The sequence below is a fragment of the Mastigoproctus giganteus genome, chromosome 1 (genome assembly GCF_048544385.1).
Source record: "Mastigoproctus giganteus isolate SK-2022 chromosome 1, ASM4854438v1, whole genome shotgun sequence".
Classification (NCBI taxonomy): Eukaryota; Metazoa; Arthropoda; class Arachnida; order Uropygi; family Thelyphonidae; genus Mastigoproctus; species Mastigoproctus giganteus.
The window spans coordinates 257,872,957-257,890,579 of record NC_143575.1 but is presented as its reverse complement, the minus strand read 5'-3'; the positions used below and the strand labels follow the sequence as shown (position 1 = coordinate 257,890,579).

Here is a 17,623-nt window from a genome sequence, read left to right as displayed (position 1 = left end):
AATGGTAATGATAACTTGTGTACCCCAGGATCTGAAAAAAATAAAAATCTGCTGATCCCCAGCTTCTGAAACCATCAGGCTTCTAGATACTAAGCTCACCTCTGGGAATTGGGTCCTGTTACACTAACTGCACCTTTTTTAAGCCACAAATGACACTCTTCTTCTGTTCCATGGTAACTGAATCCTCAAATTCACTCCACTAAGGGAAGGAATCACATATGTTGGTTTAACTGTCAATGATCCTGCTCTGACTGCCTACAAACTCAATAGGTATTTGGCATCTACATTAACACAAGGAATTTTTTTAGGAATTGAGATGCCAAAAGTTTATTAAATTCTAAGAGTGAGCTTAATGACTTTGATAATAGAGAGGAAAGTGGAAGAGAAATTAAAAATAAATGTATCTGGGATGATTGGGATCTATCCAATTATATTAAGGGCAACAGCAAAGGAAGTAAGCAAAGCTTTAGCCACAATTACAAGAACATACTTGGATTTGGGAAAAGTCCCTATGGACTAGAGATGTGCAAATGTATCCCCAAATTCACAAAGAGGGATCAAAGGGTGACACAAATAATTATAGACCTGCTAGCTTGACTTCTCTTTTGAGGAAAATAATGGAATCACTGGTTAAAGAAGTAATGCATTACTATCTAGACAGGAATGCAGTTATCTTAGAGTTAGCAAATCCATACTAAGAGAAGACCTTGTCTGGCCAGTGGCTACTGTCAATAAATTGACAGTAGCCACTGGCAGAGGTGAAAGAGATTCTTGCACTGCTTCTATTAGAATGAGCAGAAGCCTGAAAAACAAGATGCATGGTATTTCAGAGACTGCTGGGAGCCATTGTGGTACAAGTAAACACATGGGTTGTGTTAGGGTAGCTAAGAATAGAAACAGGTGCAATTATACTTGCGTGTACACCAATGCTAGGAGTTTAGTAAATAAATTTGATGAATTTGAGGTATTGCTCAAAACATCAAAGGCAGATATTGTTGGGATATCAGAGACGTGGTGTCACACAGATATAAGGGATGCAGAACTGCAATTTGAGGAGTACGTCTACAGAAAGGATAGACAGAATAGGAAGGGGGGAGGGGTTATGCTATTAGTTAAGAAACACATAAAAACCAAGGAAGTGAAGCCAGTCGACATCGCCGGACAGTGCAGTGTTGAGTCAGTTTGGTGTGACATAAGAATTGGGAGATCAAAATTGAGAGTAGGAGTGTGCTATAGGCCTAATGACTCTGATGAGTATAATAAGAAACTGTACAGGGAAATAGAGTGGGCCAGTAAATCAGAGAGTCTTATAATGGGAGATTTTCATTTCCCAGATATTGACTGGAATTTGGGGGCTGGTTACTCACACACTAGCAGGGCTTTTGTGGATTTATTGGATGATTGTTTTCTACATCAGCATGTTCGGGAGGCAACTAGAGGGAGCAATACTCTTGATTTGATTATCAGCAGCGATTCTTCATGCATTAAGAATCTGCAGATAAATGAACCACTAGGTGGCAGTGATCACAGTGTGCTGAAGTGGGATTTACTCAAAGAGGTAACTACCATTAGGGGTAAAGGGAAGGGTTATTGCTTCCGTAAAGGCGACTACGATGGACTGAGACAGTATTTAAATTCTATACAGTGGGACCAACTGATGATGTTACCAACAGCAAATTCAAAATGGGAAGCATTCAAAGAACTTATCTTGGAAGCTACTAGGCTTTACATACCAACTAAGAAATATTGTTCAAGGTTTAGGCCAAAATGGATGTCAAATGAACTAATGAGGCGTATGGCAGAGAAGAAAAATGCATGGGATACTTACAAATTAACACATGACACAGAAGCCTATGATAGATACAAGTTGATATGCAACCAAGTTACAAAGGAGGTTAGGCAGGCGAAAGCAGATTACGAGAAATCCTTGGCAAGGGATGCAAAGAAAAACAGCAAAGAGTTCTTTACTTATGTAAACTCTAGAAGGAAGGGGATGAATCAGATTGGTCCACTTGATATTGATGGGTCAACTGTTGATGATCCTGCTCAGGTAGCTAACAAACTAAATGAATATTGGTCCACTTGATATTGATGGGTCAACTGTTGATGATCCTGCTCAGGTAGCTAACAAACTAAATGAATATTTTGCATCGACATTCACACATGAGGAGTTATTCAGCAAGGGGAATGCCAGAGGTGTATTCAACTCTAGCAGTAAGCTACAGAATCTTAAAATAACTGGGAGTAAAGTGGAGGAGAAACTGTTGAAAATAAACACAAGAAAGGCACCCGGAGTGGATGGGATCTATCCAGTTATATTAAAGGAGGCAGCAAAGGAAGTAAGCAAACCCTTAGCCATAATTATGAGAGCTTCCTTGGACTCAGGGGAGGTACCCATAGACTGGAAATGTGCAAATGGGACCCCAATTCACAAAGGAGGATCAAAGGCTGACACAAGTAATTATAGACCTGTGAGCTTAACTTCTGTTCCAGGAAAATTAATGGAGGCACTGGTTAAAGAAGCACTGCAGGATCATTTAGACAAGACTTCAGTTATAGCTCAGACACAGCATGGTTTTGTTAAGGGGAAGTCTTGCCTGACCAACTTGATTGGATACTATGATGTAGTCACAAAAGAACTGGATGCAGGGAATAACTTTGATATTATATACTTGGATCTTAGAAAGGCTTTTGATACTGTTGCACATGGAAGACTGCTACACAAATTGGAACAGTGTGACATTGGAGGCAAATTGCTGCTGTGGATAAAGGGGTGGCTGAGGGGGAGAAGACAGAGTGGTAATCAATGGACACTGCTCATCGTGGACTAATGTTATTAGTGGAGTCCCTCAGGGCTCAGTGTTGGGTCTATTATTGTTTTCTCTATTTATAAATGATATTGATGATGGTATATCAAGCTTAATGTCCAAGTTTGCAGATGATACAAAGGTTGGCAGGGTTGTCAAGGACACTACTGACACTATGCTGCTGCAACAGGATCTGGAAAGGTTGAGCAGATGGGCTGAGAGGTGGCAAATGAAGTTTAACATTGACAAATGTAAAGTACTACACATGGGAAACAGCAACCCCAGAGCAACGTATCAACTCTGTGGTACTACACTGACAGTGGTAGAGAATGAAAGGGACTTGGGGGTGGTTGTGCAGGCAGATATGAAGTTCTCTGAGCAGTGCAGACAGGCTGCAAGAGTAGCTCATGGAGTATTGTCAATGATATACAGGAATTTTTCCAGCAGGGATAAGGAGGTGATTATTCCATTGTATAAGGCAATGGTCAGGCCACACCTAGAGTACTGTATACAGGTCTGGAGGCCTCATTTCAAGAAGGATGTAGAGCTGCTGGAACGAGTACAGAGAAGGGCAACAAGATTAGTGAATGGAACAAAGGGGTGCTCTTACGAAGAAAGGCTTAAGTTTTGCAAATTACAGTGTCTGGAGACTAGGCACCAGCGAGGTGATCTGATAGAGGTGTATAAAGCCTTGAATGGTTTAAGCATGCTCAATGCTGATGGGATTCTTCCTCTAGCTTAGAAAAATCACCTGAGAGGGCATAAATTCAAATTGAGGAAAGACATGTAGGATAGATGTGCGGAAATTTGCCTTTAGCCAGCGGGTGGTTGGTTGGTGGAACAGACCTCCTTTCCTTGTGGTGGAGGTTGGTAGCCTAAATAAGTTTAAGGCTCAGCTGGACAGGTATTTTGAACGAACAGAGGGGTGAAGTGGAAGTGGGTTTTTTTTTTTTTTTTGTTGGCTGATGCTGCATAAGCTTGCTTTCTTGCATCAAATGCCTCTACTAATGCTAATCTGATTGGATACTATAACAATAACAAAGAAATTGGATGAAAAAAATAATTTTGATATCATATACTTGGATTTCAGAAGAGTTTTTTGATACTGCTGTACATAAAAAGACAGCTGCATAAATTGGTGCTGTATAAATCAGTGTGGCATTAAGGGAAAGTAACTGCTATGGATAAAGGCATCATTGAGTGGAAGAAGACAATTGTTATTAGTGGATACTTCTCTTCCTGTATAATGTTATTAATGAAGTATCCCTGGGTTCAGTGCTGGGCCCATTTTTATTATTATTTTCTACATTTATTAATAATATGAATGAAGGCATATCTGGCTTAATGTTTAAGTTTACAAATGATATGAACTTTGGCAGGGTGTTAATGACAGTAACCAAGGTAAGTTACTGCAACAAGATCTAGAAAATATTAGGTAGATGAGCTAAGGAGAGCAATTGAAGTTTAATATTGACAAGTGCAAGATACTGCACATGGGTGGCAGTAATCACATTCTCTGTGGTACTACCCTCAGGGTAGTGGAAAATGAAAGACCTGAGGGTAATTGTGCAGTCAGATATGAAGTTATGTGAGTAGTGTAGACGGGCAGCCAGAACAACTCATGAAGTTTTGTCAATGACATACAGGAATTTTGCCAGCAGGGATAAGGAGGCAATTATCCTGCTGTTGAATAAGGCAATGGTTAGGCCACATCATGCACTGCATACAGGTCTGGAAGCCTTATTTTAGATTGTAGGTCTGCTGCAATGGATGCAGAGAAGAGGAACAAAAGAGTACACATTTGTGCTTAAGATTCAAACAGTGCACAATGAAATGTTTACTATGCTAGAGTTGCAGCACTCAAAGTGCAAAGTTCTATAAACTGTAGGAATATCAGAATTGCTATAGATTTCCAGTACAGATTCATTCTGTGAAAGTTGGGCAACAGCTCCAACAGAAATGATGTGACCATGACTTGTTTTAGCCACCTTACTTCAAAGCATAGAACAATCTCCTTGACTCGCTTTGGACCAATGAACTGAAAGCAACTATGACTAAAGCTGACAAATCACCAAAAGTGAGACGCCATCACAAAACTGTCTAATGCACAGGTCTTCTTGGAGCAGAAGAGACAGCAAGTGTGTGAGATAATTATGTCTTGAAGAAAATTCAGGCAGACTATAAGAACTCTCAGCGTAACAACTAATTTCATAAAAATGTGAGGCGAAGGTAAAGAAAGCCTGTATGAGAAGCATGCAAAAGTTTGATGAAATTTACTGGTAAAATTACTTTGCCATAACGGCATCTGTATTGTTGCTCACTCGGTAAACAGATGGTGGGTGTTATCAGTCAGGAGAAGAAATTGAATCCCTCCCGAAGTGGAGGGGGTAACCTCACTTTTTTTTCTTTAGAATCACTGGTGGACTAGTGGATAAATTGTTTATTAAGAAAAAAAAAAAGGCAAAGGAAGCTCACATGAGAAGCACGGCAAACTTCAAAAAAGTTTACCGGTGAAACTACGTTATGAACATTTTTTACGACACCAGAACTTCCAGTATGACTGTTTGTGATTCAATTAGTAACTCTAAAAGAAAAAAGGTCAGGTTACCCTTCCCCTCCACTTCGAGAGGGTTTCAAGCTCCCGTGGGATTTAACTTCTACTCCAGACCAATAACACCCACCATCTGTTTACCGAGTGAGCAATAATACAGATGCTGTTACAGCAAAGTACTTTTACCAGTAAATTTCATCGAACTTTTGCATGCTTCTCATGCAGACTTTCTTTACCTTAGCCAAATGTGATGGATGTAACACTGTACCAAGAAACTGATCAGCAAAAAGTTATATTCTCGTAAAAGTCCAAGCAGGAGTACTAGCAAGACATCCAAATTAACAGCAAGATATGACCATTCTGATTCACATAGCAGCCATATAATGAAGGACACAAGACAACAGTACATATTCACAAGTGAATCAGGATAGGGACTCCAAAAATAGAGTAAAAGTACACTTCTTATGAACAATGAGATGAAGTTTCCACATTTCAGTTCATGAATTCAGGTTATTGTAATGTCTCAAAGTACAACTAAAGTTTAGCAAGTACCTTTGGATAGAAAGATCCAAAATCTAAAGCAATGATACCATTTCCTTCAGGAAATGTTTTGAAAGTCTTGGCTGGTTTTTTATTATTTATTATTATTTTTTTTTAATTTAGCACTAGATTATAATGACATTAAATACTAGTAAGAAACTGACAGTCAAATAAAATAAAGGGTATTTTCAACACTGTTTATAAAATTAATAAAATTTACTAAAATTACTTACTTTATCACCTTCCTGTACATCACATATCTTTTCTGCAGTACAAGGATTAAATGTGGGAAATGTTTTACCACTGACAGAATTAACCCAATTATTATTAATAAATATCTGCAATGAAAAAAAAAAAAAGGTACAAGCATATTAATGTAGTTACAGTCATTAATGTAGAAAGAAACAAATATAAATTATAAAAATAAAAGATAATTATGTGCTTTTTTTTAAAACTTTGTAAGTACAATAATGGTTGTTGTTCCTATATGACATCAAGGAGCAGAAAGAACTGAAAGTTGGTTCAATATTAATTATTGTATCTTTAGTTATATATAAATATTTGTCAAGCCATTTAAGAAAAAAATGGAAATTTCTCAATTAAATCTCTTATAAGAACTATAAAAAAAATAAAAAAAAAATAAGGCAAACAACATAGGCATACGAAATATTTGAATTACTTTTAATGATCTGGAATATCTGTTAATCCAGTACTACAGCAGTCTCATAGATACCAAATTATCCAACTTCTGTTATAATGCCAAACTAAATCAGAACTCCTATAATTTGCTACTATAAGTACTTTTAAAGAACCTTAGTTCACATCCCATGCACCAATAACAATGTATATGATACAAAATAGCTTCAGATGTATAATGTAAACATACAATGTGTATTCATCTGTGAAATTGAATCTAAGTAACAGATAAGTTGACAATATTTTGGAGAAGCAGTTTCTAATCATTTCATTAATCCCAACAGACTGAAAAAAAATCTGTTCATCACTAAAGTCAAAATTTCCAAACAAAAAAAAAAAACACCTCATTATTTATACCTGCATATAATGAGTCTATATTATAATGATTCTGAACCATAAAAATGGGGCATTCTTGATATTAGCTTATTACACTACCACATCATATGCATAACAATATATGCACCTAAACGACATCCCTGACCAGTGCAGCATATATAGTGATGGAATGTGTCATGCCTGTCAGTTCATCAGTAGGAAGCTCATGCAATGGGATAGGAAAGGACCTGATAGTTTGAATGAGGAATGATTTGTGGCGCTAGGAAGGAACAGTCACTGTCAACTGTTCAAGGGCCACCATAGTGAAGTTAAGACAGGAATGTCCAAAGAGGGGGACACAATCACTCAACAAGCTGGGATGGGGAAACCACCACTAGCTGATTGTCAAGGTGAATGGCATCTGTATGTGCTGTCAGGACAACAGCCAGCTCACAATCCTTCAACGGCAGCCTATAACCAGAGCACAGAGAAAAACATTTCTGACAACACCCAGAGGATGCTCTTGCAGATAGGCCTACAGAGTAGATGACCTGGTGTGCCCATGTTGACTGACCAACTGTCATCAACACTGCCTGCAGTGGGCATGGGAGTACCATTCCTGGAAAAGGATGACTGGGGAAAAAAAAAAAAAAAAAAAAAAAAAAAGGTCACTTGCTCTTATTAATGGTTTCAAGTTCCATCAGGTAAATATTCTATGGAGAGCAGATAAACAGCTGCACCTAGCTATATGGTTGGACAAACACAGGCTGGCAGTGGCGGTATCATGGTTTTGGAGATGTTTTCATGAACACACCCTCACCACCAGATCCTAACTCAGCACCATTTCAGATCAGGTTTTGCCCTACATGGTGACAATGTATCCAAATAGCGAAGGACTCTTTCAACAAGACAATGCCACTAAGTCTACATCACACGGTGATGGTTCAAAGTTCGTGTCCAATAATGTCTCAAAGCATCAAAGGCAGATATTGTTGGGATATCAGAGACGTGATGTCACACAGATATAAGTAATGCAGAACTGGAATTTGGGGAGTACAATGTCTACAGAAAGGATAGGAAGGGAGGAGGGGTTATGCTATTAGTTAAGAAACACATAAAATCCAAGGAAGTGAAGCCAGTTGACATCGCTGGACAGTGCAGTGTCGAGTCAGTTTGGTGTGACATAAGCATTGGGAGATCAAAATTGAGAGTAGGAGTGTGCTATAGGCCTAATGGCTCTGATGAGTATAATAAGAAACTGTACAGGGAAATAGAGTGGGCCAGTAAATCAGAGAGTCTTATAATGGGGGATTTTAATTTCCCAGATATTGACTGGAATTTGTGGGTTGGTCACTCACATACTAGCAAGGCTTTTGTGGATTTATTGGATGATGTTTTCTACATCAGCATGTTGGGGAGGCAACTAGAGAGAGTAATACTCTTGATTTGATTATCAGTAGTGATTCTTCATGCATTAAGAATCTGCAGATACAGGAACCACTAGGTGGGAGTGATCATAGTGTGCTGAAGTGGGATTTACTCAAGGAGGTAACTACCATCAGGAGTAAAGGGAAGGGTTATTGCATTCGTAAAGGCGACTACAATTGTCTGACAGAGTATTTAAATTCTATACAGTGGGACCAACTGATGATGTTACCAACAGCAAACTCAAAATGGAAAGCATTCAAAGAACTTATCTTGGAAGCTACTAGGCTTTACATACCAACTAAAAAATATTATTCAAGGTTCAGACCTAAATGGATGCCAGATGAACTAATGAGACATATGGCAGAGAAGAAAAATGCATGGGATACATACAAATTAACACGTGACACAGAAGCCTATGATAGATAAGTTGATCTGTAACCAAGTTACAAAGGAGGTTAGGCAGGTGAAGGCAGATTAACAGAAATCTTTGGCAAGGGATGCAAAGAAAAACAGCAAGGAGTTCTTTACTCATGTAAACTCTAGAAGGAAGGGGACGAATCAGATTGGTCCACTTGATATCGATCGTTCAACGGTTCATGATCCTGCTCAGGTAGCTAACAAATTAAATCAATATTTTGCATCTACATTCGCACAAGAGTTATTCAGGAAGGGGAATGCCATAGATGAAGTAAATACTGGCAGTGAGCTAGATGATCTTGTAATAATTGAGAGTAAAGTGGAGGAGAAATTGTTGAAGATAAATACAAGAAAGGCACCTGGGGTGGATGGGATCTATCCAGTTATATTAAAGGAGGCAGCAAAGGAAGTAAGCAATCCGTTAGCCATAATTATGAGAGCTTCCTTGGACTGAGGCGAGGTACCCACAGACTGGAGATGTGCAAATGTAACCCCAATTCACAAAGGAGGATCAAAGGCTGACACAAGTAATTATAAACCTGCGAGTTTAACTTCTGTTCCAGGAAAATTAATGGAAGCACTGGTTAAAGAAGCACTAAAGGATCATCTTGACAAGAATTCAGTTATAGCTCAGACACAGCATGGTTTTATTAAGGGAAGGTCTTGCCTGACCAATTTGATTGGATACTATGATGTGGTCACAGAGGAACTGGATGCAGGGAATAATTTTGATATCATATATTTGGATCTTAGAAAGGCTTTTGATACTGTTGCACATGGAAGACTGGTGCACAAATTGGAGCAGTGTGGCACTGGTGGCAAATTGTTGCTATGGATAAAGGGATGGTTGAGTGGCAGAAGACAGAGTGGTAATTAATGGACACTGCTCATCGTGGACTAATGTTATTAGTGGAGTCCCTCAGGGTTCAGTGTTGGGTTCATTGTTGTTTTCTGTATTTATAAATAATATTGATGATGGTATATCAAGCTTAATGTCCAAGTTTGCAGACGATACAAAGGTTGGCAGGGTTGTTAAGGACGCTACGCTGCTGCAACAGGATCTGGAAAGGTTGAGCAGATGTGCTGAGAGGTGGCAAATGAAGTTTAACATTGACAAATGTAAAGTACTACATATGGGAAACAGCAACCCCAGAGCAATGTATCAACTCTGTGGTACTACACTGACAGTGGTAGAGAATGAAAAGGACCCAGGGGTAATTGTGCAGGCAGATATGAAGTTCTCTGAGCAGTGCAGATGGGTTGCAAGAGTAGCTCATGGTGTCTTATCAATGATATACAGGAATTTTTCTAGCAAGGATAGGGAGGTGATTATTCCCTTGTATAAGGCACTGGTCAGGAGGCCTCATTTCAGGAAGGATGTGGAGCTGCTGGAGCGAGTACAGAGAAGGGCAACAGGGTTAGTGAATGGAACAAAGGGTTGCTCTTACGAAGAAAGGGCTTAAGTTTTGCAAATTACAGTGTCTGGAGACTAGGCACCGGCGAGGTGATCTGATAAGAGGTGTACAAGGCCTTGAATGGTTTGAGCATGCTCAATGCTGATGGGATACTGACTCTTGCTCAGAATAATCACCTGAGAGGGCATAAATTCAAATTGAGGAAAGACAGATAGATGTGTAGGATAGATAGACAGTAGGATAGATGTGCGGAAATTTGCCTTTAGCCAGCGGGTAGTTGGTTGGTGGAACAGACTTCCATCCCTTGTTGTGGAAGTTGATATAAATTTAAGGCTCAGTTGGACAGGTATTTCGAACGAATGGAGGGGTGAAGTGGAAGGGTTTTTTTTTGGCTGATGCTGCATAAGCTTGCTTTCTTGCATCATATGCCTCTACTAATGCTAATCATTTCCTGTGCTCCCTTGGCTGTCAAATTCCAATATAAACCCATTAAATATTTGTGGGTTGTAGTGAAACAACATTTGCCAGTCCATGCCAGCACCTCACTCTGTTGGCAAACTACATGTCCTTCTGGCTGAGGAAACCTTCCACCACGGTCTCATGGAATTGTGCTACACCAGGTAGAAGCAGTTATGACAAAAGGTGACTCAACACACTATTAGGTAGGTGGTTATAATGTTTTGGCTAATGGGTATATGTACACCTTGTATATGTCATCCAAGAAAGAGTAAGGAATGCCATGAGAATTTACTTTACTCTTCCATTTACGCAAAATAGATGAATATGCAAAACCAGGCTTCCTGTATGCCACAGATGCATACATGTACCTCACTGGGTAATCGAGTGCTGCAGTCCCCACCCCTGATTAAATGGGCATGTTGTCCCAATTAAGCAAAGAAAACCCTGGCTATTTTCTCAATTAGATTCTGTTCTTTAAGATTTGTCCCAAATAAATGGCTGCCACAATTAACCAGTGGTCCAAATAACTGGAATCTATTGTATTTGGATTTCAGAATAGTTTTTGATACTGTTGCACATGGAAGACTGCTGTACAAATTGGAACAGTATAGCCTTAAGGAAAAGTAGCTGCTATGGATAAAGGATGAGTGGGGAGAAGACAGTGGTAATCAATGGACACTGCTCTTCATGGATTAATATTATTACTGGAGTCATATGCAGAAATCTAGATTTCATTATTGTTAACTAGGGTGAATTCTAGGGCTCTCTTCTGTGAGAGCTAGGGTTAGCTGATCTCAGGCAGAGGAGGTAGACCTTTTTCCCTGCCAGTTATTCCAGTTTTAATCAGTTCATGCAAATCAGTCTGTGAACACAAAATATTTTATATGGATGTGGCAACAGAGCTCTAGTGCTATTAAAAATAATTTTGTTTTAACTAAAGCACCACAACTTCTCAAACCAATTAAAAATTTAGTTTGAATGAATTGCTCTACTGATGTATTGACACCACGCAGCAGCAGCACAAAACAGTACTGTTACAATTAGCTGTTAATGACACATGACAGGAGGGAGCTTGATATCAGTGTCAGACAAACCATATGAAGAGATACTTCAGATTAAATGAGTTAAAACATCAAACTAAGGATAAATACTACACAAACACACATAGGTCCAGGTCCACTGTTGTAGCTGGAGGTGTTTGCAAATAACAGTGTGAAGAATCCACAAATCCTACATAAAAATAGCTTTCACATTAATTTTTGCTGCTAACACCCAAAAGTGTTGGAGGGATGCAGGAAACTCAGTTATCATAGGCCCAAAGATTATGAAGGGGACTCAGACTCCAATCTCCCCCTGCAGAAAAGGCAGGCCAGCCCAGTGAGGCCATCTTTACCATGTTCCCATACTGGCTCTCAATACCCCTGTCAACAACAATATTTAAGCTTCATAAAGTAAACTAATGTAGACAAATATACAAATGCAGTTAATAGTGCATTTAACTTAAATCAGAAGGTGGTGCTTTATTTTCCAGCATAGGCAACATATTTTACCAAGAAGATACTTTTGGTAGTGTCCAAAACTTAGCAACAAATGATTCCCAGATCCATATATTATTCAAGAATTGATATTGGCACTCCATCCAAGCATGGCTGAATTTCCATTGATGTGGATTTCAAAGAGAATGATAGTTGTTGACTTATTTTATTTAGAGCTTGAATTGATGATTATGCCCTAAAAAATTAATTACTGCACTGATTTATTCTTAGCCCTAACAGAAAAAAAAAATATACAGTACTTGAAAGTCTGGATTAATATTAGTATTAGCCAAATAGTGCAAAGTAGCCATAGGCTTTTGATGCAATGGCCAAAACAAAAATAAATAAAATATATATATATAAGTAGAAAAGAAAACAAATTATGTAATTCAATCCTCAAGCAGGTAACTATCCAGTTGACTGAATTTCTTCAAACTGTCAGCTTCAACTACCTGTGGAGGCAACTTGTTCCAGCAATCAATGACTCACTAGCTAAAAGAAAACTTCCTACAATCTAATCTAAATCCCTTTCCCTGTAATTTCAATTTTTTTTTTTTTTTGCCCTTAATTCTGGACTTTTTTATAACAGCAAAAATTACACTTTCATTCATTTTACTAACTCCTCTTGGATCGTTAAAAAAAAAAAAAATAAAAAACAACTTTTCTTATTAATTTCAACTGTTTTCTCATCTTTCCTTATATTAAGATACTGCTGGTGTCTGTTAAAAAAACAGAATTTATTTTAGTCTGTTAACAACAGGACTAATTTAAGTCAGTTTACAACAGGACTAAAATAAATGAAAACAATAAGATTAAAATTAATGATACTGCTACATAACAGCAAGTGGGTCCTCCCCTTAATCTCTCAGAAGAGCCTGGATTCAGTGAGGCAGAGTCCATGAGATGTCAAAAGCCATTAGGTCAGCATAAACCAGTTTCTTTATGGAAGCTAGTCTGTTGACAATAGCTCAATTGCTTCCCACAGTTGTTGCAAATTAGAAGATTGAAAATCTCTGCTGAGAAGAGCTTGTTCCACCTCATCCTATAGGTGCTTGATTGGATTGAGATCTGGAGGGTGGAAAAGCCACTGCAGTAGGCTGATTTCACCCATTTCCAGGACCATTTCTGTACACTTCTGGCCTTATAGTATGGCACATTATCGTAGTGGAAGAACCCATTCATTCACAGACGGATACACTGTAGCCATAAAGGGATGCACCTGATTGAAAACAATTTAGAGATAGCCTGTGTCATCTAAATATTGCACCACTGGTATCAAAGGTCCTCCTAACGTACACCACAAAAATGCTGCATGTGCTATTACACTGCTATCACCAGCCTGCATTGTTGACAACCAGAAGGATAGGTCCGCAGATGTGTGCTGTTTTTGTCATATTTTAAACACAAAACAACAGGAATCAGGATTCAGACCAAGCAACATATATCCAATCTTCTACATATATCCAATCAGGGACACCAACTTCAGAGTTGGTGTCCCTGAGCTGACTGTAACCATATCTTGTTTTTGCTGACAGGAGTAGAACCCAGTTTGGTATTTTCCTGTTATACCCCATCCATGGCAGGGTACAAGTTATGCATTCTGAAGTGCCTGTGGTTATCATAGTTGTAATTTGACTGATGGTAGCCGTTTGATTATCCTGAACAAGTCCTTTCAGCCTCCACTGCCACCTGCATCATTTCCTGCCACAAGATTGCTATATAACCAAATAATATCTAGTCATTCCCATTGGCTAGATATTATCTGGTTACTTGGCCAATTTCAATGCACCAAAGACAATCTTACATGTAAACTCCAACAGGGGTGCCACTGACTACCACATGTTCAAAGTCACTTAAATCTTTCATCTTGCACAGTCTCACATGAATTGAACAAGCAGCATCCCTATATATCTGTATACTTGCTTTGATTGAGTGGTATGAATACATGATATTACTGAAGGAGCACCCCACTGTTTGAAAAGGATTGGTGTACCTGATAAAATGGACAGTGTACACATGTATCTTTTTTCGGAGAGAAAGGAAACAAATTACATGGAAAACTACAATAAATATTGTACAGTAAAGTAAATATATAGTACAGTAAAAATAAAATTATTTCCCTTTCAAAAACATACCATACTGTGTGTGTGTGTGTGGATAGCACTGTACATTTTGGTATGGGAAAATGCAAAAAATTATTCAAACAATCACTTTGACATCCCAATGTCAAAGTGTATTGAACAATACCTTTTCCACAATAGATGAGGATCTGTGTATGCATTTTGAAAGTCCTCAATCCTCTAGGATATTTAATTTAATTAAGTGACCTATGTCAAAAAATGGAGTTACTTCATGAATGTTGTTTACAAACAAAACCCAAAATTTAAAAAGACATTCACTAACAGTAAACATCTTTAGTAAATCGTTCCCATAGTCTAACATTTTGTCTGCAAGTTGAGAAATGAGAAAATGAATAAGCCATTGTTTGTTTATATATATATATAGCTAAATTTCTCATTGTTGTTGAAGTGCCTTTTAGGTAATATCTGCTGCATCTGTACACTGTTTTAATGCACTACTAGTGTGATTGCTCAATCTGATAACTAAACTTATTGGTTCTCAAGTGGTTTGCTGGACTAGCCTACATTCCTAAATACAGTTGGAAAATTGGTGGTGCCAAATAATGAGATGGCCACATTTGGGAGGTTTAACGGTACCGTACTGGGCCATGGCACTGAAATTGGCTCCAGGGGAAAGAAAATAAAATGCAACCTTCAAAAATACTAAATTGAAACTGCCTCTACACTCAAGGTAGTTGTCTACCCAAATCTACCCATGCATAACAGACTATTCTGCTAGACTGAGCCAGTTGAGAGTTGTGGCCTCCTCAGCCAACTTTGCTTTGCAGCACATACCCCATTCCATTCATATAAGTTGCAAAAAGTTTCTCAGTTTAAAAATAAATTGATGCAATTTTATTTCATTCAGTTCATTTTAAAATAAGTGTAAAATTAATTTAATTTCAATAAACAAGTAGCATTAATTCTTACACACTCATTAAAATTTCACTTTCAAAGATTAACTTTTTCCTGATAAGTTACAAATGTTTGGATCATTTTGTCCAGATGCAAATTTTTGGCAATACCACATTCAATTTATAAGGTTGTTAATCTATTCAGCTGATTGCATATAGTCATGGAATGGAAATGTTAGATTATCTATCTCTCTCTCTCTCTCTCGCACCTGCATAGCCAGGTGGGCAGGAGCAGCAGTGCATAGCACACTCTTCTTAATTAGACTGGGGTTCGAGTCAGTGACCACCAAATATGGAGGATGCAGAAAGGTCAGGGAATGACCACCGCATATCCCCGGAGCAATATGGCCTTAGTTGCTAATGCTCCTAAAAACCAAATAGCTACAACTCTCTCTCTCTCTCTCTCTCTCTCTCTCTCAGGGAGATTTGGGAATTTTTTTTTTGGCTGGTGCAGCATAAAACTTAGGCTTCCTTGCACCATGTAGCTAATAATAATTCTTGTTGCTTAAATTCAGGTTCAATTCAATTAACACATTTTTTACATCATCTGGAAGGCATTTATCATTGGCATTTAGTTTTTAAAAGTATTTGATTGATTTTGAAAGCTGGGAGACAGCTTTTGATATATTCAAGTTGACCTCTTTGAGGGCAACAAATGCCCTCAAAGAGGTAATATTTGTTTTTAATATTTATTTGGCTCAAGAAGTTGTAGCAATCAGGCCACCAGATAAATGTTTTAAATATGCTATACATATATTTTTAAGTTGTTCACTTGTTTCTTGTTAGTGAATTTTTTTTTTTTTTTTTTTCTGTTTCTCCTTTGATTTTTGGTACTCCTATAAACTTCGGCACCCTGGGTAATGTTTATTCTCAATACAGCAGATGCCAAAAGTTTATTTTCCACATATTTATTCCACAAATGGTGAAGGTTAAGAATTCAAAACTTTATATTCCTCAAATATTCTTTCTTTAATTAAAATAATTGAAAATGAACTTAAATTTGTTTATCGCACACTGAATAAACACTTCTAATATACTTTGTGCAAGTTTCTTCTGATTTTTTTAAATTAATTTTAATTAAAGAATACAAAATAACCAGAATATAATTTGTCGAATAATTGAACATTCGAATTACAATATTTATTAGTATATAAGCAAAATAGTAAATTATGTACAGCAGCATGAAGAAACTTTTATGAAAAGTTACTCATAAGTTTATTAAAATCAATATTCTCCTATCGCATAAGCTTCACGTCAGTACACTAATTTATTTTGGGAGTTTATTTTCAAGGCCTGTTCACTCAAAAAAATAACAATAAATAAATAAATAAAGGTATAATTCCCCTTAGGGCAATTTTAGCTAATCTAAGCCAAAAAAAAAATTTAATCGTCCCCCCCCCCCCCCCCACTTCAACAAAGATTCCTCGGAGAGTAAGGGTTTTTTTTTTTTTTTTTAACTCTGATTCAAAAGAAACAAAAAGCAAAAAAAGCATTTTTGTAATTAACATAAGTCCACGAATATTAACTCATCTTCAAATCAAAAAATTACTCTGCAGTTGTTATATATCAGTAAACTAATGAATTTTTGCTTGTCACGCATGCAGCGATTACTTACTTTGGTGTATTTTATCTCTGGGTTGCGGTCGGGTGCCATCGCTGCTACTAAACTTTGTACTGAACGCTCGAACGACACGGTACTCAGAAGAACGTCAATAGCCGCAGCTCTTGGTTTTATAGCAAGTCGGAAAGTACACGCAATCAAGATATAGTTATGAAGATTACGTATTTCCTAACAGAGGAAGCGTGCTTCCTCCTGGAACTTTTCTGAATTTATGCTGTTAATTCTAATGTTTGAATGTTTCAATGCGCCGTCGTCCCCACCCCTTCAAAATGTACGCAATAACATAAGACGTTTTAGTGGATAAATGACAAAGAAAGAACAAGGTGGTAGAAATATCTCAAGTCATTCATAACATTCACACAAATATCAGCATTCGGTAATAATAATTCCTGAAAGAAATAAATCTGAATTGTTTCATTATGGAGAGAAGTATAGTACATTTCAAATGCGAATGGAATAACTGCATTCTAAATGAGATCCGCTACCCTTCGTAGCCGAGTGGTCAGGAGCAGGAGTGCAGTAGACACGCTCCTTAATTGCCCGGGGTTCAAGCCCCTGACTGCTAAATACGGTCGATCTGCCAACCCGCACTGGACCAGCGTGGCAGATTATGGTCCATTTCCCTCAGCATGAATTGTTGAGGAGGCTTCCATCCCGCAGTGGGTTGATAATGGCTGCAGTTTTACCCTCATGGGGGGGGGTGCACGGTATTACTATCAACGCAAGCAGACGTTAGTTTGAATCCTGTCAAGATAAGAGAAAACTTTTATAGGCTTTTCACACGTAGCTGAGTTAGTTTTGGATG

The 17,623-nt window shown here is 38.0% G+C and overlaps 1 protein-coding gene across 1 annotated transcript in view; it reads right to left on the bottom strand.

Moving 5' to 3' along the window:
* LOC150091812 (aldehyde dehydrogenase 1A1-like) overlaps nucleotides 1–16,934 on the bottom strand; it is a 41,328-nt gene extending 24,394 nt beyond the window's left edge. Inside the window, exons 1-2 of the mRNA XM_090377126.1 lie at nucleotides 16,813–16,934; nucleotides 6,132–6,236 (exon numbers count right to left, since the gene is read on the bottom strand). Coding sequence (XP_090233252.1) covers nucleotides 6,132–6,236; nucleotides 16,813–16,851 — 144 coding nt within the window. The 5' untranslated portion in view covers nucleotides 16,852–16,934. The remainder of the gene's footprint in view (nucleotides 1–6,131; nucleotides 6,237–16,812) is intronic.
* Between the last annotated feature and the right edge of the window lie 689 nt (nucleotides 16,935–17,623).